General features: G+C 43.8%; 1 protein-coding gene across 1 annotated transcript in view; it reads left to right on the top strand.

Annotated features, from left to right (window-relative positions):
* Nucleotides 1-18,279, top strand: part of lrpprc (leucine-rich pentatricopeptide repeat containing) — an 84,683-nt gene extending 66,404 nt beyond the window's left edge. The window contains exons 29-38 of the mRNA XM_007896847.2: nucleotides 112-241; nucleotides 2,108-2,234; nucleotides 4,232-4,320; nucleotides 6,579-6,783; nucleotides 8,267-8,403; nucleotides 10,766-10,881; nucleotides 14,217-14,291; nucleotides 15,683-15,767; nucleotides 15,876-16,018; nucleotides 18,062-18,279. Coding sequence (XP_007895038.2) covers nucleotides 112-241; nucleotides 2,108-2,234; nucleotides 4,232-4,320; nucleotides 6,579-6,783; nucleotides 8,267-8,403; nucleotides 10,766-10,881; nucleotides 14,217-14,291; nucleotides 15,683-15,767; nucleotides 15,876-16,018; nucleotides 18,062-18,124 — 1,170 coding nt within the window. The 3' untranslated portion in view covers nucleotides 18,125-18,279. The remainder of the gene's footprint in view (nucleotides 1-111; nucleotides 242-2,107; nucleotides 2,235-4,231; nucleotides 4,321-6,578; nucleotides 6,784-8,266; nucleotides 8,404-10,765; nucleotides 10,882-14,216; nucleotides 14,292-15,682; nucleotides 15,768-15,875; nucleotides 16,019-18,061) is intronic.
* Nucleotides 18,280-22,946: the final 4,667 nt, after the last annotated feature.

Here is a 22,946-nt window from a genome sequence, read left to right as displayed (position 1 = left end):
CACTGATGAAAAGGGGGAAGGGGGTGCATTTGTATTCTGGATTTGAGAGTTATGGTTGTGCTTAGCTTGCAAGGCTCTGACCACTTTTGTTGTAATGATAATTCTCTGCAGACATGGTACGAGGAGGCAGTGACATTTACCTCGCCTGCCCCGCCAGCCTCTAACAGGAACAGAGCTGATTTTACTCCCAGTGACCTTGAGCACAGAATACATGTCCTTTGTAAGAAGAACAGTGTTCGAGGTAAGACTGGTGTCAATTCTCTTTTCATGGTATTTTCCTGATCTGAGGGAAGGGGGGGGGAAAAAAGATTTCCTGGTTTCCGCTTGCCTCTCTTAATGTGATACATCAAACTCAAATTAAGTCAAATAGCTTAATTTTGAGGTTCGTCTGTGAATAAAACCTGTGATTCGGTTTCCATGCAAAGTTGAAACCAGATCGCGAGAGACGTTTGGGTGAAGAAAGCCGTTTAAGTCCTTTTAATCTAATTCTTCAACATTATGACTCTTATTTTTCTTAAATGAGCCCAGTGCCCTGACCTCTACCACCCTTTCTGGTAACTGTTCCAGATGGCGATTACAGTCTTTGTAGAGGAATATGTCCTGATCTCTGACCTCATGTTTTTTTTCTTTACTAGGGACTAGCCAGATTTACTGCAATGATGCTCTCCATAACCTCACAAATTTATATGTGTTTTTTTTTCAAAACTGTCTGCTTTCAGAATTGAGACTCGATAAAACCAAGTCAATTTCTATAAACCACTGTTGTTGGTAACATTGGAGAATAGAGAAATTCATTGTGCCCACTGAATTCCTACGGCTTCAATTCTGCCCACCTTTCCCTACCCTGGAAATGTGGGAGTAAATAGTTTTCTCTGTGTGTCTGTAGGTAGGGGGGGTTTTTAGAAACAAAATGTATGTCAAACTTATTCCCACTCCCTTGGAGATGGCAGTTTCTAAATGAAACTCAGAATTATAGTGGTGTTTCCGTTTTCCAGCGTGCTGTAGTGTGACCATGGTTCACCCTGAAGTGTTGTATACCCAAGTACTTTGCCCAACATTTTAACAACAACTTGCATTTATATAGCCCCCGTCACACAGGGTAGCGTCCCAGAGCGCTTGACAGTGGTGTAGCACGACGCCAGACCGGGGGAAGTGCACCGTAGGCACAATCGAATAGGTAGGTCTTCAGACGCGACCTGAAGATGGGGAAGGAAAAGGCAAGGCAGAGGGATAGAGGAAGAGTGTTCCAGAGTTTCGGGGGTAGTGGCTGAAAGAGCGGCCACCGACGGTGGCACGAGGGACATGCAGAAGGAACCTGTCGAGCAGAGGCAGCAAGTTGCAAGGGCTATGAGTTTCACTGGTTAGTTGATGTGGTGACTGTAATGTCAAGGTCACAAACAGCTTCCCAGGATTTGCTGTCGAGTGCAGGGTCCTGTCGATACGTAGACAGACGTGGCAGCAGTTTAGCACGTACCAAGGTCCCACGAACAATCATGAGGTGGACAACCACATTTTCTTCTGGAGGATTGTTGATCAAGGGCACCAGGAAAAGCTCTCTTCCCTTCAAACAGCGTGCGATCTTTAACATCCACCTGAGGACAGAAAGACAAGATCTTGGTTTAACACTTTAAACACTGCCCCACCCTCTCCGGTAGTGGAATCACAACGTGGGCTATCAATTCAATTTAACTTAAAATACTAATGATTGTCACCCAGGCCTTCATTGAATTGTAACCCAATCTCGGGAAGGAGGGAAGTCTGGAAAGATGACATTCAAAAAGGACACACACAATGCAGCAATGCTAAATCTTTTTTTTAAGAAGAAAAATTAATTTACAGTAAGATCCAGGCAAAAAAATGTTGCTCATTAAAAACTAATGGATTTTTTTTTAGCCTTTGGCATGGCTTTCACAAAGTTAAGAATTAAACCCTCAGTACTGGAGGACACTAAAGACTGAAGGAATAATCTTAATGGTTTCTTTTTTAAGCTGTTGAAAATGAGTTTTTCTTTGCCTTTTTTTTAAAAAAAAGGGCTTGTAAACATTAGCAGAAAATGGTATGTTCACCATAATCCTCTTTTAATGGAAGTTCTTTTCACTTTCATTAGAGGCTCATCAGGTTTTCCTGGAAGCTGAAAAGAAGGGACTGGTGCTCAGCTTATCTGCTTATTCTGCTCTCCTGAAGACTTTACTGAGCGATGGGCTTTTGGAGGAGGCCATGAATGTGAAAAGCATGTGAGTTTAGTTTTTTTGGACGACGGGGTGGGGGGGGGGAGAAAAAATGTGTCTGTTTGGCTGGCTCGATCGAATCGAAGATTAATGCCTTGACAATAGTTCCAACATTTTAATCGCAGAGAAGATTTGAAGATAGCGGGAAGCAAATCCGTCACTGTATGCAATACTGTCTCATGGTTGATTTAAGACTATGACAGATGGGAAAAGGAGAAATCACGACTGAGCAATAGGTGCTTAGACGGGGATTAAGAGGATTGGCTCTGAGAGTAAGGAAATCCAGAGACTGATGCTGTAATATTGAGCCCTGGAGGCTGAAAGTGACCGAGGATAGTGTTGTTTTGTACTGTTGGAAGGATTTTTTTTTTTGGATTGATCACAATAATTCACCCACAACCCTGATTCCCTTCCGATCTGCAAAATCCTTGGGGTCGGGTAATGAGCTTGGAGTGGAGGAACGCTGCTCAGTTCAGTGCTGCAAGATGATTGTTCAAGTTCAGCTCGTACCGTCCTCTGAAAAATTGTGCGGACAGCGCGGTTCAGTTTATGCGCCTTTTCTTGCACAAATTGGCGCTTTTCTACTTCCATGCCCTTTGACATCTAATGCCCTGTTCACACACCCATTGAAGGCTGTTCTCCCTCCCAACTCGATGCTTTAAAGTACAGTACATAACCGAGCGGTTTGATTTCGAGCATCTACGGGAAGTGCTTTCAAGGAATCGAACCAATTCACCGGCTGTTACACAAAGTCAAAGCTTGCGCTCTTTTTTAAACAAAAAACGAAGTTTAAAAAAGAATTTGCGATTTGGGACATCTCCGAGCGTGTTACGGTGTTTGTTGTGAAGTGTCGTGTTTTTTAGGCACGTGTGGCAGTCTTGCACAAAGCAGTGTTCTCCAAACAAGCAGGAGAGGATTGACCAATTGATGGCCTGTTGACCAGGACACCAGGGGAAATTGCTGACTCTTTTCAAGCAGTGTCTTTGGATCAACCAGGCGGCGCTCTTGGTAACACCCTTGCCCCTAAGTCGGAAGACAGTGGGTTCAAGCCCTACTTTAGGATTTTGAATTCACATAGTCTAGGCTGTCACTCCGATGCGATTCTGGGTACCCTGCGTTGTTGGCGGTGGGTCAGGTGAGACGTTAAACCGAGGCCCCATCTGCCTGGTTCAGGTGCACGTTATGGATCCCGTGGCCCTATTCTAAAAAGGGAGGAAGTTTCTCTCAATGCTCTGCCTCAACAATCCCTCCGATATTATTATTATAAAATTGGTCTTGATTATCTGGCATGCAGGGGTCGTTCTTTCCTCAATTGGAAAAATCTTGGTCAAGGACCAAGGCCCATAATTCAAAACGTCACCAATTTTGAAAGTAACTGGGGAGGGGTGAGATTTATTTTAAATAAAAAGCTGCTTGTCCAGCTGGAACCACCCTCCCCATCAGGGCTTTGGCTTATTAATAATTATGAAGCTGGTAAAAGTGCCCCAGGATTCTACTGCAGTGTGCAAGCCCATAGCATAAACCAAATGTCTCAGGCGCTGGTGTGTGAAACTACAGTTGGTGCTTGATGCTGGTGACTGTCGTTATGTGACTCTGGCCTTGTGGCAAGTCAAAGAGACCAGCAAGAACTCACAATTCCCCACCGCTCTCCCAAGCCATCTGCAATCTGTGATTGAACAGCGTCTTCTTTACTATCTTAACGCCTTTACGTCTAAGCGATAAAATGTTTCCCACACTAGACCACTTGCTTAAACCGTTCTCTTTCCTGCTGCCGAGGGTACTTATGGCAGCTGTCAGAACCAAAAAATGAAAGTGAGGTGGGGGGGGGGGGAACAGTCCTTCAACATTTGACGTTCCAACATAAAAGCTGTCTACAGGTCGACATTTGTGGCAAAATTTTTAACATTGGAATGGTAGTTTTTATAATTTCACCTCAGTCTCAACCATTTATTATCGTATCAGAAGCATGTCAGTAATTCCTTTCTAAATGTCTGCTTCTTTAGAGTTGAGACCCGCATCAAGGGCTTTACACTGAACGACGCTGCCAACAGCCTACTCATCATAACGCAAGTTAGGCGGGATAATCTGAAAGGTATGTCACACATTATGACCTTTACATCATGTTAATGCCTCTGCAGATTTTCATGTAACGCCTTTCGAATGCTCTGATAAAGGAGTCCATTTAGCAAATTACCTGCTTATCAAGAGTCTTTTGTAGTAGCTGAGAGACATAAATTACTATATATGCATCTATAATACAGCTGAAGCTGAATATGAATGTACTTGTCATTTGGCCACTTAGTCCAGTTTCCATTCCATTTAACAGAGGATGGTTTTGTCTTAGTTGAAGCTGTGGGCTGCAAAGCTTGCTAGACTGGAGAGGAAAAAAAGTACCAAGCTTTCAAGAATTTTCGAAATGGATGAATGAGCAAATTTACCTTGAAAATTTTGTTTGTTTCAACAACAAAATAGCCCACAGGAAACCTTAATAACAGAGCAGCGATGGCCAACATTGAGATTTTGTTTCCGTGGTTAAATAGGAACTTTTTTTGTCTTTTGCTGAGTGATTTGAGGGGACGCTTTCTATCTGGCGACACTGGTTTATAAATATATCTTTTAATAGTTGAATTTGTACAGTTGAATGTTTCAGTAATTGCTAAATGATAAATGGCAAAATGACAAATAAATAAGTGTGCATCACTATTAATAAGTTACTCACAAATAAACGCAAAGGCAGTTTCAATTTGTGTCGTTTTTATTTTTCCGTTTAAACTTGAACCCCATTCAATTGCAATTACCGTTTGCTAAGGTTAATGTTGTGCAGCCATGAGTTAGCCTTGGTCACATTTCCTATGATGTCCTAGGTCCGTTTGTTTCTGTGAAGAACAAATTTAAGAAGGATTTTATTCTTTAGTTTTAGGATTACAGAAGTTAGGAACAAAGTTTAATTGTGCTCAAAGGCATTTTAATCATAGCTGAACCACTGCAAGTTGTACTTCTGTATAAATTACGTGCCAGGCAGTACTTTTTTTTTAAGATTTGGGGTATATGGTTATTTTTAAGTCGTTTTGTTTGCAATCCTGACAATAGTCACTTCTTTCAATAATACAGCAGTGCTTTTCAGACAGATTTATGCAAAATCGAAGTCTGCCGCTATGAATTTTTTATGTGGTAGCACTTTCTATTCTAGAATCCATTAAATGTACTATTTTTTTAAATAGTCAAGCCTTTGCATTTACCATGCTGTGATGATGAGTATCTCTCGAGTTTTATTGCGGGAACTATTTCCTTTGTATTGCGCTCCCTGGTTGCATTGAAAAATGAACATCTTCAAAAAGCAAGTAATTCGGAGATGCAATTTTTAGAAATAAATAAACTGGTATTACGTGTATTAACCCAATTTCATTTCAGTTTCACTTTCCAAGTGTGCCTTTCGATCACTGTTTTGGAGTGCCAAAACTTTACACATTAAATGAAAATTAAATGTGAAATAAAAAGCCTGAAGGCTATTTTATCCCTTGTCTCCTCCCCAAATAAGACCATTTTTTTCCTTGAAGAAATTAAATCATAAAACTGGGGAAATGAACACCGACATGTAAGATAGAAGAGATTAATTGGCGACGTAGTTTTCACAGGTATTCATTGGAAGTTTTTTTTATTAATTGTCTTCAGTCTCTTTTTCCGCAGTTAGTTACTTAAAAGATACACCGTGAGAGTATTGCCCTTTAAATTGTGTTTGATACCTATGGGGGAGACATTCCATATGTCCATAAGTAAACTGAAGGTGGATTTCTAGGGACTAGAGCTCATTGTCAGTGTCATTCCACATAGAGAGGCAACAAATTTGGGTGCCCCATTTTAGAAAAGATGTCAAAGCTGTGGAACGGTTACAGAGAAGATGAAATAGGATAATACCAGGCCTGGGAGGAAACAGCACAGAAATTGTGGCTGTTTTCATTAGAATAAAGAAGGTTAAGAGGAGACTTGATAAAAGTGTTCAAAATTATAGCAAACGGAGAGAAATTAGTTCCAGTGTTTAAAGATAATCACCGAAACAAACCCAAGTGAGAGGTTAAGAGAGTTTTTGCCCTTACAAGTTATTGGAGCATAGAATAGCTTAACCAAAAACTGTGATGGTTAAAACACAAAATACTTGAGAGCTTTTAAAAGGGAATTTGGCAAATAAATGAAAGATAAACATGTCGGAGTTTGAGCAAGGTAACTGTTTCACGGGTTCAACGGTCTGAGTGGCCTTCTACTGGGAACGGTGAAATTCACCTCTTGCGAAACGATCGTTGGATTGAGTTCTAATTCTGACCAAGTTTTTGTCCTTGATTGTTTCCCGTTTAGAAGCGAAAACGACACTGACTGAAATGCTGAAAGCTGGACAAGTACCGAGCCAGCTATCTGTGACACGACTCGTCCAGGCCTTTGGTTCGAAGGGGGATGTGGATCACATTAATTTTCTGGAGAGGACCATGCAAGACCTGGGACAGTCCATCCATTTGTCCAAAATGCTCTTTATCAATAACCTGCTGTTGGCTCACATTAAGAAGTAAGTGAATCATCAGCGAGAATCTTTGTAGAACATAACTGCTGTTGCTTCAAAATAGGATTCTAATCAAGATAGCTGAGCCTGAAAATAATGTGTGTTTTTCTAAAATAAAGTTGGCAGCAGCAGCATTTCCAACCTTTTTCTTGAGGCTACGTCAGCTTTTCAAACATAGGTTTTCATACTTTTTTTTCTCTAGTTTGGTGGACATTCCCTTCCACTTTGTCGTCTTTCGTTGAGTCCTGTAGCTCAATAGTTAGAGCACTCGCCTCTCAAGTGAGAGACCTGGGTTCGATTCCCGGCGGGATGAAACCATGGGCAAGTTTCCTTACTCCACACGCCTAATAATAATCCCTCAAGAAAAAAAACAATAATAAATTGGTCGCTTCAATCCATGACTGTTTGTGGGACACTGCTGTGCGCATTTGGCTGCTGCCTTTCGCCCACAAATATATAGTCAATTCACTTTGCATTATATTCCGTGAAGCACTTTGAGACGTCTAGAAGTCGTGAAAAGCGCTATATCAAATGCAAGGATTATTATTGTTCTCAGTTATGAGCTTCACTTCTCGGAATATGAGGATGTTTCATTGAGCAGTGTGGCGTATAATCTTATCATTACGTTGTCGATTGCATATAATTCAGCCCTGCACACTGTTCTCCTTTCTTCAGCATGGGTGGAAATGTGCTGGGCTCGCTCTGTTTCCTTGGCATTCAGCATTATGTTTGGTGCAATCACTGTGTTAAGGATTTGTTCAATAGTGTCCCAACACTTCTTGCCAAACATCAGAGTGTCTCGGAAATCTACTCCTCTGCTTTGGGGAGTATTAGTGACATGTACTGTCCAGAGCCATTACAAATCCCAGCCTTGCTTTAGCTAAGGATCGGGCTGTTCGTGCAAGTTTGTGTCCACATCTACCTAATCTCTCAACCCTTTGTGTATACTTTGAAGAGTAAGTTAACTCCGACATGCTTCTTCCAACTAAATGGCAGCTGCAGAGGGGACACATATAGGGTGATAAATATTTAATTGAATAATCAAGATTGTTATGACTTTAAAGCTTGAATTATTCAAAGACAATGCTTTAATGCAATATTTGCATGTTTTAAGGATTCAGCGCCGCGTGTTATGAGTGACTGAGAGCACACATAACAACCCAACAGTCCCTTTTATTTAACATAAGCTTAAAAAAAAGTTCACTGTGGTGACTTTGGCTCATCAAGGTCATAGTTTGTTACAGTCATGCATCTGATTACTGCTGATTGCATCTGTTCAGCCGTAAATTCCTTTCCTAGTTTTATGCTTTCCGCTTGGCCGCAATAACAACTGTACAGCAAAAAAAAGTCTCATTCCTTTGTTTTGTAATGTTTATGTGAAAAAAATTAAGATTGACTCCTTTTCTATAATTTTCCTTTGTTTTCTGCTGGTGTTTTAAAAATCACACACTAATATTTAGTTTCTCTTGTCTCTCTCGTCATCTTGCAGTAATAATATTGATGCAGCAGTTGAGTATGTGGAGCCACTCTATATGCCGGGAGAAAATCACCCTCAGCAAGTAACAAGTATGGCCTACGTGTTCCGAAGGATTTTGGAAGAAAAGTGTGAAGATGCGGTGGACAAATGTAAAGCATTATTTTTCTGTAAAATGTGTTTTTTTTCATCTTTTTTTATATTTCACTAAGAAGAAACTACCTTCGTACAGCGCCTTTCACGTCGGGAGGACGACCCAAGGCGCTGGACAATCAGGGATTTGGACCTGAGCAGGGATCAGGATTGGTGGAGGGCAGGGAGGGTAGGGGTAGAAGGGTGACCGAAGGCACGATTGAAGAGGATAATAACTTAATAATTAACAATAAGTGCAGCGTTTGTGAAGTGAGATGACAAAGTTGCGCCGAAGTACCCTACTTCCCATAAGTACCATACTGCCAGTGACATGTTACAAATATTTACAAAGACCTTTAACAGCACGGAAACATGACATTAGACCCAATCGGTGTCAGTGACTCCACAGGTCTCCCCCCCTACTCCTTACTGCCTTCCAAACTCCCTTTATTTCCTTCTTCTCCCTCTTGTGAATGTTTAGCTTCTTAAATCTTAACCCCAAAAATTGGTTGGATGCAAATGGAGAGAAATGACAGAAAATTTCAGTCTGGAAGAACTAATCGGGTTTCAAATCCATGGATGGAAATGAAAGGGGAATAAGGTGTTCGGGGTTACTGTGGAATTGATAATAATCCTTACATTTGGTAGAGCGCCTACAGCGTTAAAGTGTTTCAAAATGGTTTACAGGTATTTGCTGATGAGGGAAGTGATTGTGTACTTGTAGGAAAACATGGTACCCAATTTGCACACAGTTACACGTTTTATCTGGAGAGCTGTTTCTCGGGACACTGAATCGTGTCATGGGATTTTTAAATCTGTGAAAATAGGTGAGACATCAGTTTAACGTCTCATCCAAAGGACAGATTATGAAAGGATTCGGAGCATTGGAGTTAGATATGTGGAGGTTGCAATTCTACCAGCCACAATTTACCGATTTTTTTTGTTTAAATGTGCTCAATTTATAGTATGAACAGAGTTGTACCGTGCAGCCCATCAGAGGTTTCAATGCTGGATTTTAATAATAGTAATAATAATAAACCTTGCATTTGATATGGTACCTTATCACAACATGAGACCTCGCACTGTGCTACTGTCGAGCAAATTGACTGTATATTTTGTGGACTAAGTATTTTAAGATCATTGTGCCTGCTCAGTGTCAGGTAAAGATTGCATGATAGTTTGGAAGGTAGATAGAGATCTGTAGATTAAATAGTGACTGAAAACCTTGCATTCCTTTGGTTTGGGCTCTTCATGTTCATGAGATCCTGAAAATAACAGTTAATCCCAGGCCCTGAGATAGCACACATGGCATCTGCTGGGAACTCCAGTTAAGAACTGGCAGCATAATAATAATGTTAGTCACTTCAATCCACGGCTGTTTGTGGGGACGCTGATGTGCGCAATTGGCTGCCGCGTTTCACCCACAAAATATACAGTCAACTCACTTCACAGTACATTCTGTGAAGCGCTTTGAGACGTTTCGAAGACGTGATAAGGCGCTGTATCAAATGCAAGGATTGTTGTTGTTATGTCCGCCCACAGTGGGTTTGGCATTACACCTCTTGACCATCTGGCTTGGAAGAAAAACATTGAACCTGACCACCATTGTAAATTGTGACGAATAAACTTAAACAGTAGTGACATTTCAAGATGGTAACATACACGGCAAAGGTTCAGTCATCTGATAAGATGTAGAAACATCAACATAACAAATTGCTAAAAAAAAATGAAATCTTTAAAATTCACAGTGTAATCTCTCTGCAGTCAGGCGAGTTACAAGGTATTGGATGATACTGTATTGAGATTGCTAGCAAACATTTATGTAATGATTCAAACCACATGTCAAATGTAAATGTCCCAATTCAAAACAGTTTTCCAGCTGCTCGGTGGCAGGCAGCTTTAATTTTTTTTATTTCCGCAATAGGTGATCTTCATTTCTCTCCTCTTGTTGGTACGGATTGTTGCCTTTTGGAAATGTGGGCAAGTTGAGGCTGCACATTTTTTGAACCCTCTTGGTTTTTTTTTTAAATGGTACAAAAGTCGACACTGCGATATATTACTGAAGGTGCTGCTTGTTGCGGCGAGACTTTAAATTGAGGGCTTATTTTCAGGTGAACGTTAAAAGATTCCATGAGGGAGAAGGGAGTCTCTCCCGATATCCCGGCCAACAATCCTGCCGTTAAATTCGTCTTGGTCAATCATCTCATAGCTATCCGAACTATGTGGAGTGTAGCTTTGCTCATGAATCTCTGGGGTTTAGGGAACATGAGCAAAATCAGTATAACTAGTTTAAATGATGAGACGTGAATACAAGTAGAAGAAACTGCACGAACCCTGTGTTGAATTAATTATTTTCTGCCTCTCTCCTGTCTCTTAACGCAGTGAATGTCATGGCTGAACGATTGGCCAACCACTTTGGTGTGTATGGTCCGATAACTGATCTCTTTCTGCAGTTTCTTGACATTGGCAGAACAGAGGATGCCAGACTCCTCTTGGAGGTATGTGACTTTCGTCTCGCATTTCAGTTCCCTTGGTGAACATTCAAACGGTTACGAAGAATCCATGGTAACATCCGATATTGTTTTTTCCCCCGTGTGTTTATTGACTGTTTAGTGTGTGCATCAGCATTAGAAGAACTGCCTTGGTTATTGAGTCCAACCTTCCATCTGAATTTAATTTATCTTTCACAGTGGTTGGAGCTCTGTCAATTCTTGGTAACAGTTCCTCAATTTGCGCCAACAGTACTTGCTACTTAAATGAAATGCCGTTTCCACCCCACCCCAACCAACTCCCTCCCCTCCTCCCCCCCAAAAAAAGATCAAAATAAAGGCTGCCTGTTATTTATGTTTTTTAAGAAAAGATTCTGCTGATGAAACTTACCTTCTTCAATTAGCTTAGAAAGAAGCAACTGGATGCGGGTTAAAAAGTTGCTGCTGAGCTTGAGTGGAGAATCAGGTATCTCTGCTGTGTGATTTGAAGGATATTGTAAAAAGTTTAAGGATATTGTTTGAAAGCAACAGCCTGATATTTGAAAGGAGGGATTGCTGTGTTAAATGCACCGTCCGGTTTGAAGTTCTCGATTTTGACATCCAAAGAAAATAAATTGCCGCCGACTGAAAATGAAAGCCAGGGTTTCGCTCCCCGGCCTTCGGCTATCGCCAGATTTTCTCTGTGGTCCCATTCTTATTTTATAATCCCAAAATCATGCATTGTAAACAAGTTGTTCGCAAGTCTGGTTTACAAAAATTGTTTTAGGCCAAGCGTGCCCTTAATGTAGTGGGGATTGCTGCTTCTCGGTTTTAAAGCACACGATGTGTATTTTTTAAGTCATAAAATAAAGCGCCGTTCTCCAGGTCTTCACACTGAAAGCAATGTGGAAAAGTCATCGTAAAAGGAAATTCTGAAAAAAAATCCCTCGAGAAACGAAGGCTCGAGTTCACAGCAATTAATTCCTTTATAACCGAAGCAATCTGCCTATAAATCTTCCACGTTTAAGCTGCCAATGCAATAAAATGGCTGTGGTGACTAAACTGCAAACCCTTAAACATTTTAGCACATGTCGTACCACTGTTTAGATTTCTTCCCTTACTGGTGTTTTAACAACCCTCATCATTTCACAGCATCTCTCCTCATTACTGTGATATTGAAATTGCTGCTTTTAAGAGCGAGGTGCAAAGCTTTATCACTGCGTTGTTTTATCAAAATCGTGCTCACAACAACTCACAAATGCATAAATTCATAAGTTGCCATTGCTACATGTTCTGAATTTGCAGTAAATGACAGGGTGGTAATCTTCAGGGAATGAGACAACAGCGTTCAGGCTTTTGATGGTTTAAGATGTAAAATAGAGCAAACGTTGAAGAGTCTGCAGGGAATAAGAGCTGCCATTGACAGTGTACACACATGCACTGACAAAGAGTCTATTCCCAGCAGGTGGCAGACAAACAATCAGCGATCTTGCAGATTGCTGGGTTGGTGGGGACTCATGCTGTCAGCCGGTGTACATTTCCCTCTTCTGACAGTAAACAACTCAGCCTTTGCTTGTAATGCAATATGATTAATAAGTGCAAAGGCTTGAAGCAAGCCAAACATTGCACCGCCCGGCCCACAATTAACACGTATTGACAAATATTGCACGTTAGGCGGAGGCTGTGTTTATATCATCTTTTCCATGAATGGGATTTCCAGATAGAACGGCATTCCAATGACAAGAGTCGGTGTGGTCAGGGCGAACTGCCCGCATTCTGTCACGGGGAGATTTAGGGGTGAAATCTGCATTGTGTGACATGACAATTATTCTGGTGACAGCTGCCACATGCCCCAAATTTGTAGCTCCACTGGTTTTGGATGCAATGGCCCAACTAGCTTTGCCAGTCATGGGGATGTTCACACCCGAAACCAGTCAATAATTAGGCATTTTTTGGGCTTCCAATTTTGGCGATGTGTTGGATAATATACACGAGGTTGTTGCTGCATAAAACCGTCATTTCTGCTCGCAAAAATCAACGTGATCCTTTTCTATACAAAAAGATTTAGGTGTTCTCGTTCAGATCATGGAACTAAATTTCCCTAGTTTTGTGCCAATTTTAAAAAAAAACACTCCGTCACACTGCCTGCAGTGAAATAGTAAAAACATATACACACACACATAATGGGAAAAGCACAGTCCAGAGAATGGCAAATGGCAAATTAAGCCAAGTGGGAGTTGAAGACCTTTCGTCCCTCAGATCTGATGCATTCAGGTGAGGGATTGTTGTGGAGTGTCAACTTTTTTACTTGGGCTGAATCCGAGCCCAAAGTGCACTTGATCCAATCGATCAGGGCCGTGACGTCTTCCGGCAGAGACTTACCCTGAACCATTCTGGGGCTGTGTGTTCTTAAATTCTCTGACCCAACCAATGGATTCGGCATTCACCTGGGTGCCTGCACACACACAGCTCTCCGCTTGGGCTTAAACAGAGCACAGCATGCAGTCAGTAGTGCAGCTCCGAGCTATCAGTTCACACCACTCTCCTGTGGGCAATCAGTGCCTGCTCTATAACTGGAGCACTGCTCTGTTAATGAAAGATCATTACTGTGAGGTCAGGGTCTCTATAACTAGAGCACTCGCCTGTGCATTTAAAACCGATTTAAAATAGTTGTGAAAAGAAACAGAGGGGAGGTGAGGAGAAATGTTTTCACACAGTAAGTTCAGAGCTGGAATGCATTGCCTGAAAGGGTGGTGGGAGCCGATTCGATAACAACTTTTAAGAGAGAAGTAGATTATTTGGTGAGGACAAGTTTGCAGGGCTATGGGGAGAGCGCGGGGGAGTGGGATTGAATTGGATAGCTCTTTTCAAAGAGCCATCACAGACATGATGGGCCGAATGGCCTCCCTCTGTGCTGTATAATTCTATGATTTTATGATTGCAAATCAGTGAATGCCGAATAAAAGAAAGCATCTTGATGTGAAAGCGAGGGGTGTTGGGAGAGTGTGTGGGTGGTGCTGTGGACTTGCAGAGAAAATTGCTTGAAGCAAGAAATGTTCCATTCTCTAGCACTAACGACCTTCACTTTAATATCAAAAACAACATTCAGCGAACTTTACCACTTTAAGTCAGAGGAAATATTAAAGTGTGAATGGCATCTTTCCAGTCCAAAAGGAGATAGCAACTACAGGAGGAAACAGTTCAGATGTTAAGTATTTTCCAACTCTATGTCCCTTATTTGTGTGGTTTATTTTCAACCGGTTTATGGGACATTCTTTAGGTAATAGCTCATGACATTTACAGCATTTAACCCAACAGCAAGCTGTTAACTGATACCAATATTTGTGGTTTGTCTACTGTTTCAGAGGTGTCCAGGGATTGCAGAACAGAAGAAGAATTTGATTTCATACATGGCCAAGACTTCACAGAAACCCAGACAGGTAAAAACAAACATTAAGTTCAGTGACGTTTTTCAGAAGGACCGAAATGTGGAAAGTCTTTTCCTCGCCTCCTGAAGACATTGCTCTTTTAGAGTTACTGTTCCATGTGTACTTTCCACTGCCTCACCCAAGTGGCCTTTATCCAACAGGTGAGACTTGACATTGAATGTCAGCAGACTATTCAACCAGGGGAGTAGGGCAGCCCAGAGCATTCCCACCTGACAAACATACACACGCATAATCATACAAGTGGCTCTGGGTGCTGGTAATAATGGCTACTGTCTAATAAAGGAGCACTGAAACTATTTACAGCCCCTCTACTCCTGCCCTGGCTGAGATCAGCACGGACTGAATTTAAACCTGTGAATTTCTGGTGTGTATTTCTGACTGACTAAGATGGCTGAGCCTTTGAAGCAGATACTTTGCTACTTTTCGAAATGTTTGTCCCTGTCCCGCAAGCCTCATTTCTAGGCTGTTGTTGGATGCTTTGCTTTGGCGCCTGCTAACACTGCTCCAGCCCAGAGTTTTGAACAAATGTAACCGAAATAACTCTTCCTCCCAACTTATTTTTTACTTCTGCTATCCAGGAAGCTTCTGCCTTCTGCCTGACATTCCGTCTGCCGCTTCCCAACTCTCCACTGCCGAGCCCGTTTCCCTCCGCCGTCCCAACCCCAACTAAAATTCACCTCAGGCCCTCTTGTGTTAAGGAAGGGGGTGGAACCAGCCAGAGTTCCTGGTCCTGATTGCTGTTTGACATTCCCTGCTGCAAAGTGCAGCGGGTGGGAGTTGGGTGAGGAGAGCATCAAGCTTGGCTGTGATTTCTCCCTGAACCTGACGATTACCTAACCTGCTGAGACTTACACAGAGAAACAAGTGTAGGCCATTCAGCCCCTCGAGCCTGTTCTGCCATTCTATACGATCATGGCTGATCTGCACCTCGATTCCAGTAACCTGCCGTTGCCCCATATCCCTTAATACCCTGACCTAACAAACATCTATGCACCTTGGTCTTGAAAATATGAATGGATCCAGCATCCACTGCATTTTGGGGGAGAGAGTTCCAGATTTTCATTGCCCTTTGGGTGGAAAAACTGCCCCCCTCTAATTTCACTCCTAATTGGACAAGCACTAATGTTATAGATGATGCCCTCCTTGTTCTGGATTCCCCCACCAGAGGAAGTAGTTTCTCTGTATCTACCCCACTGAATCCCTTTATAATTTTAAAAACCTCAATCGGATCACCCCTCAACCTTCTAAACTCAAGGGAATAGAGACCGAGTTGATGCCGCCTGTACCAAGTTTATGCAACATGAAAAACAATCGCACTCAGAAGTTATGAACGAAGCAGCAGAGATTTACCCGACGAGATGGTTTTGTCGTTATTTTCTCAGGTTCAGAAGATCAAAGGACTTTTTGACCTGGTGAAAGATTTCTCAGAGAAGGAAACCGTTTACTCGTACCTCATGAAATGCCATGGTAATATTGCCGATCGTCACGACTTCCGATTGCGTTAATAATATTTAAGGACGGAAAGCATTTTGTTAGCCATGGTCCGACCACCCAAAATGTCCTTTGCTTCCCCAGCGATCGACAATGACGTGGCTTCTGCCAAGGCTCTGTACGAAAAGGTTAAGGAAGAAAATGTGGTGCCAGACGAGCTGTTTCTCAAGCGGTTTGCCCTGTTACTGAGGGGAGCAAACGAGCCCATACCTTTCTCTGAACCCCCTGTAAGTATCGCCCTCCCCAAATCGTCGTTTCATTATCACTCTGCGATCCATCACTGATTAAAAAAAAATCATCATTGCACTCAGGATAACAGCTATAACATTGAAAAGCAAGCGTTAATCACAGATAATTGCTGTAAACTGTAGTGACTGTGTATTTGTAGACAAAGGCGACAGCAAATACGCCAATGTTTGCCTCAAGCAGCGGTGAGGTGAATGACCAACGTTTTCTCTGGAGGATAAACTTCCTTCTCGTTTTAAATATTGTTCCGAGCCCTTTCAAGTCAATTGGAGCACACAGGCGGGAGCCCAGTCTTGCGTCCCATCCAAACCACAGCGATTTCCAGCAATGCAGTGGTGTGTCAGCTTAGACTGGGGCCTTCCGATCCAGAGGCTCAACTGCTATCAACTGAGTCAGGCGAGGATTAACCACGAGACTGTTACTATTAATGGGGTGCAAAATACGTTGTGTTAATTAGTGCGTTATTGATAAAAAGCGATCAGGCTTAATTGTTGGCTGGCATTGGGCACGTGCAAACAGAGGCACTTCTTCTCTCCTTCCCCCCCCCCACACACACACACGATTTAGAACAGTTGCGCTGAGGAGCTAAACGTTGGAGACCTGGCACCTTCTGATGAAACACAAGTCGGAATTCCCTCTAACTCCACAGCTGGAAATCCAACACACAGTGTGACCCACTTCTGGGCTCAACCAGTGATGGGCACTGGTGGGGGCGGGGGGGTGGTTTATGTCTCAAAGCGCTTCCCTGAATACACCGTAAAGTGAATTATCATTTAATAATTAACGCATCAAAAACAATTGGTTAATTTTTTCCAATTCGCGCCTCATATGGTGCAAGATTAGCTCCTAATGAATTATTAGAGTGGCTCCATCCTCTCCCAAGCTCACCACAAGCACTTGGGGGATAGTTTGCAGCAGGGACTAGGCTTGGACTTCTCCCAATCACACTCTACACAGCATCAAGACCAAGTCAGGGCCATTGGGAGAAATGAGTCTGAACTACCCTCAACCTCTGCTGCCAATGTCAGTGGGCCTGGTGAGAAAATTAACTTGGCGCGGAAGGCAAAAGAAATTGGAAGAAACTTAGAAAAGTGACATTTATATCCTTATTCGGCAACATTGGAGAAGGGTGAACAGTGTGGTTTAGAGAAAGCAGTCTTGGTCTGTGGACCGAAGTGTGACAATACTTTTTCTCCCCCCTGTTTGCGTGCCAGAACCTTGTAGTTGTTAATTAGCCTCCGCTGTCTCACAACTCGTGGAGGCCAAACGTCGTAAATCTCAGTGCAAAGCTGTGATGACTGGCTCGGTGCTGCTGGGCAAAGAGAGAGGAGAGAGAGAGAGAGAGCAGGGAACAGAATGAGCAAAGTTGAACATCAGTCTCCAGGGAGAGTGCTGCGAGGTTTCAGTTGCTCTGTGTTTAACTTGGCCCAGCCGCGTTTTAAGCCGGTGGCTGTTTTTTTTTTTGTTGAAAAAATCACCCGTTGCCGTCCTGTGAAAGCTAAGGAGCAGAAGGGAGGAATTTAGTTCGCCAGGTAGTTGGTGGACTGCACTGTCCACACACCTCTCCCTTTCCTTTGAAGAGGGAGGATGTCACTGAAATTGGCGGTGCGCAATGATTTTATTTGTAGAGGCTAATACCCGTCACTGCTGAAAAGGTCATTGCATTTTGCATGTTACAACTCCGGCACTTTGCAACTGTGACATGTCAGTGTTAGTCACACTTTGCCTTTCAACATATAATTACAGTGGTATTAAGGGAATTGTAACTGTTGGGCTGAGAGTTATCTCCTCAATACATACGTCTGTTAGATATAAAACAACAGCAGTGCTTTAAGCACAAACCGAGCCTTCAGCACAATACTCACAACCCAATTTTCCCTCTTTCCCCCCCTCTCTCTCTATCTCTCTCTCCCCCTTTCCCTCTCTCCCACCCTCCTACGCCCCCTTACTCACCAATTTATTTTTGAGAGGAATGGAAGCACTCAGATAGATAATTAAGAGTTTGTTTCTGTTTTCTAAAACAGGAAAGCTTCAAATTCTACGCTGACAAGTTGAAGAGAGAGAAGAATGAGCAGACTACTGTTTGAAATCCAAACTTATTCCGACGTTTTTTTTAACGTACCTGTCCAGAAATTCCCAAATGAACGAATGTTTTCGAGTGCTTCCGGGATTGATGACTGCTCCGTGTTTGACTGTACAGAAGTATTTAATGTGGAAAATAAAGATTCGAACAAGCCTGAAACTGTTTTCTCTCTTTCTAGCCATCAATGATTACTTTACCTGCCTTTTTCTTCCATTGGGCATCGCTTACTGCCCCATCCATCCCTTCCCCTCCAGTCAAATCCTTTGGGAAGGGATGGGACGGGGCTCAAATAAGTCGGGAAACATCGATGATCATCACCCTTATAGTTTCAATAGCTTTAACTTGAGAGGTCGTGTAGTAGGTAACGGTTAGAGCACTCGCCTCGCAAGCGAGAGGACCTGGGTTCGGTTCCCGGGTCTGATTGGGGTGTGACGTGCGTCTCTTCTTTTCATTGATAAGTGGCGCCCGCTCTGGGCGAACTCTGCCCCTGTTTCCTCAGAGTCGACGGTGTTGGTTTTGCTTTTTCCGACCGGTTGAGCCGGGTTAGCGAACTCGCATGAATTGTCATTGCCGCCCGGTTTGTGTGGAGGAGTCGGCCGGCTTGTCAGCTCCGTTTAGTGCCAACACTTTTTATTAGGGTTTGTCAGGAAGCGTAGAAATCAAAAGTTGAATTGTGGAAGCTCCTGGCATTTGATGTGTAGACGAAGCAGAAAGCCTGACGATGACTTTGTGTCTGAACGTGAAGCTTATCGCCTACTTCCCAAGAGTTGGCCGGAAGATTATTCTTAACGCTCGGTGATTAAACGGTGAACTGTTTCCACTAACCTTTGGGTGGAAAACTACCTCCTGAATTCACTCCTAAACGGCCAAGCTCTAATTTTAAGATCATGGGGGCATTTATCCTGCTTTTTCCCCCGGGATTCCTTTAATGTTTATTTTTCTGCTCAGTTTCTTATCCAGTTCCTTTTTCGAATGATTCAGTTGATCCTGCCTTCGCAGCCGCTCGATGGTAATGAGTTCCACGCCGTAACACTTGGCCTCCTGTGCACTTGGCCAGCGTGGAGTAGTTCAGTGGCTGACTGGCTGCTCAAGATTGGTGAGCAGAAACCAAGCGGGGGCCAGACCTGGTTTCACCGGCTGAGCTGCCGAAGGAGGTTGCGTGTGATTTACGCTGTCCTCTGTCTGACTGAGTTTCAATTTCCAGCCAGTAAGTCCAACCATATCAGCCTCGGGGAAGTGTGATTCAACATTAGAGCACTTGAGGGATAGGGCGAATGCACTGAACGTAGTGAGAACTTTTGCAACAGGGTTTTGAAGCCATTTTGAAGAGATTCCGCGTTTTTTTTTGCCCCAAGAATGTGCTGGATGATTACATTTACCTGATTGAACAGTTGCATTGGATAGATATCTATTGAACAACAAAACCACTGAGGGGGTATGGCAGGCAGAGATGTGTTCCTTTGAGGGCACATTTATGTAAAAAATTTTTTTAAAGGGATTTGCACTCGACTGTCAGCCTGGACTGCAAACTCTAAAGTCCCAAAGATGGAACTTGAACGCTAAACCTTCTGATTCTGGGGCGAGACTCCTACTAACTAAGCTATTCTCACTACTCTGGACGAATGCAAGAGCAGTTGCCAGACACATGATGAAGGTGAGAGCTTTTTTAGGAGAGGGGGAGAGAGAGAGAGAGAGAGAGAGAGACTGCGAGGGGAATGGATTTTGGGAACGAACTCCAGAGACGGAGAAGGGTGGTTGAAGGGTGCTCCATCACTGATACTGATCTGTTGGCTGCCGTTCCAGAGGCAGTGGGGAGCTTTCTGGTTTCCTCGCTCAAGTTACTATTCTTCATCTGTCAGCGGCTGTTCAACTACAGGAGCGAGCGGGACCTCGGTCGTTCCTTCCATTCACCCAAGAGACACTTTGGGTAACCTTAGTGTTTTCCTGGCTGCAATCGGCTAACTCAGAAGAGGTCAGGTATTGAACCTGGCTCAGTGCAGCAGTCCTTGTTACCAAAGGTGGAATATTGCTTCTCATGCATTGTTAGGTCCTTTCTACCCACACAGAAAAGAAGCAACACTGCACCTTTCATTACTGCTGGTGAATTGGGTTAAAGTGCTTGTCGACCTCCCCAACTCTTCCCGCCACAGGTTGCAGATTACCCAGAACTCTGTAGCCCGTGTCCTCTCCCGCACCGGGCTCCGTGTCCCTATCACCCCCATCCTCGCCCGACTCCACCGGCTTCCCATCACACAGAGGATACAGTTCAAGATCCTAGTCCTCACCTTCAAAGCCCTCCGTGGCCTCGCTCCCGCCCTACTTCTGCGATCTAACCCCCAACCACCCTGCCCGCTCCCTCCCCCAGCTTCACGTCCCCGGCTTCGCCCGCCCCACTATTGGTGGGGAGGCCTCAGCTACTCTGCCCCCACCCTCTGGAACTCCATCCCGCTGCCCCTCCGCCTCACCCCCTCCTTTGTTTCCTCGTCTCAAGACCATCTTCTTCGACCGTGCTTTCGATCTCCCTCCTTCTCCCTCTGCCCTCCAACCTCCCCAATCCCAACCCCCAGCTCGGGCCCGAAACACTGATTGTCCAGCGCCTCGGGACGTCCTCCCGACATGAAAGACGCTGTGTAAATGTAATTGTGTTGTTGTGAAATGTGTGTTCAAAGAAAACCACGTAATGCAATTTGCACCCCTATACGATGCCTTTCATGTTGGATGAACGTCCATCTCAAAGTGCTTTGCAGATTGAGAGCAGGGAAAAGGCTGAACAGCCACACGGTTGAATAAATCTGCTTTTCAGATGGTTTCGAACGTACGGAGAGAGGAAAGAGAGAGCTTTTCAGGGGGGTTTTGAAGACGGAGAGAGAGTGGAAGGTGAATGGATTTGGGGACAGAAGTTTACCCGATTTGGTCTGATTACGAGCAAAGATTCTGTGCGAGAGCTGATATTTGCCAAAAGTTATTTCAATTTGACGGGAGAGTAGGGCCCGAGGGCACAGGGAGGGAGGGAGGAAGGGAGGAAGTTTTGTCTGATTGGGAAAAAAATGACACTTCAACTTATATTGTAATGCGGTCACTCAATCCACGGCTGTTTGTGCGGACGCTGCTGTGCGCAATTGGCTGCCGGGTTTCGCCCACAAAATAACACAAAGTCAATTCACTTTGAAGGTATGTTCCGTGAAGCGCTTTGAGACGTCTCGAAGGCGTGATAAGGCGCTGTATCAAGTGCGAGGATTGTTATTGTTTAAAATATTTAGTCGTCGTAAAATCAACTCAAATCAAACGAGCACAGTGCACTTTATTGAAAAGACAAACACAGGGCAAAGCGTGAAGATGCTTTCCTCTGGGTCTGCGTCTGCGGTCTGAGGGTTTGGGACGATACTCTACTGCCATCAGCAGGATAATTGGTAAATGGCAGCAGGACCGACGGCTGCTTGGTTATTTGGTTTGTCCAGAGGTTTCATTTAATCCACGTTTTATTTTAATTGACCTTCCAAAGAACTACGAAACAATCGCACCTGATGTGTCGAAAGCCAAAGGCTACCGAAGCGTAAAGGCAGGAGATAACCTTTGCACTGAACGCCAGCATTTATAAACGTTGACGTGCCGCGAAGCACATTTCAGAGAGTCGCGGTCAGGCTAAGTGACTGTGTCTTTTAAACGTAGACGCAGCAGAACAGTCTGCACGTAGCAAAAGCCCCATGAATTTCCACGAGGTGATGACAGGTTTATCCGCGGTTTGTTACCACGACACCTGCAGAAGCTTCCTTCTCTTTTCACAAAGAGCGTCGTGGGATTGTTCACCTCTCTCTGACAATGCAGCAGCAGCAACAACAACAACAAATTACATTTACGCAGCGCCTTTCAGGTCGGGAGGACGTCCCAAAGCGCTGGACAGTCAGGGATTTGGACCCGAGCAGGGGGATGGGATCAGCGGGAGGGGGTGGAGGGCAGGGAGGGTAGAGGTAGAGGGTGGTAGAAGGCATGGTCGAAGAGGAGGGTCTTGAGACGTGCCTTGAAGGAGGCGAGGGAGGGAGAGAGGGGAAGGGACTGTGGGATGGAGTTCCAAAGGGTGGAACTACCAACACTGCACTGGTATCAGCCTAACCTCGGAGCCCAAGTCCTGATGCGGGATTTGAACACACAGCCTTCTGACCTAGTTAGCTACCAAGTGAGACTACTTGACTGAATCTCAACTAAAATAAGAAAGTCAACCAATCTTAATACACTCCTTAACTCCTCTTCTCACACACAAACACACACACACCGACATCTCAAGGGATAACAATTCATGATTTCATCATCGCCTGTGAGCCCTCATTAGATCTTTCTCTCTCTCTCTCTCTCTCTCTCTCTCTCATTCTGTGTCTCTCTCTCCAGCTATTCCATTTTCCGCGTATCATGGAAAGCAACACAAACCACAGCAGACGATTAAAGGGGAAACGAGGTTATTGAAATCCACCCATGACTTTCGACGGTGAATAAGGGGATAAAGGCCAAGGAAGGAAGTTGAGAGTGTCTTCAGGATGCCTCTCCTCTAATCCTGCGTGATGTGCTGCCACCTCCCTTTATTCAAAGAAATGGTCTCAGAGTCCACACCATTTAATTCAACAAGACAACTCCCACATTCCCTTTATGTTAAAACTGATGAGCGCTGCTGTTTTCTTCTTCCCGGTATAATATTTCCCGGTCACAAAAGCCCTTGCCTCAAGGACATTGCAGTCGGAAAATAATCCTGAGCTCCAGGTAGGATAACAACCCACGTGAGAGGCGCTATATAAATGCAAGTTTTTGTTGTTGTTGTGAACGTGACTGTGGCTAAA

This window comes from Callorhinchus milii, unplaced genomic scaffold, assembly GCF_018977255.1.
Source record: "Callorhinchus milii isolate IMCB2004 unplaced genomic scaffold, IMCB_Cmil_1.0 Scaffold3, whole genome shotgun sequence".
Classification (NCBI taxonomy): domain Eukaryota; kingdom Metazoa; phylum Chordata; class Chondrichthyes; order Chimaeriformes; family Callorhinchidae; genus Callorhinchus; species Callorhinchus milii.
This window is presented reverse-complemented; position numbering and strand designations above follow the sequence as displayed.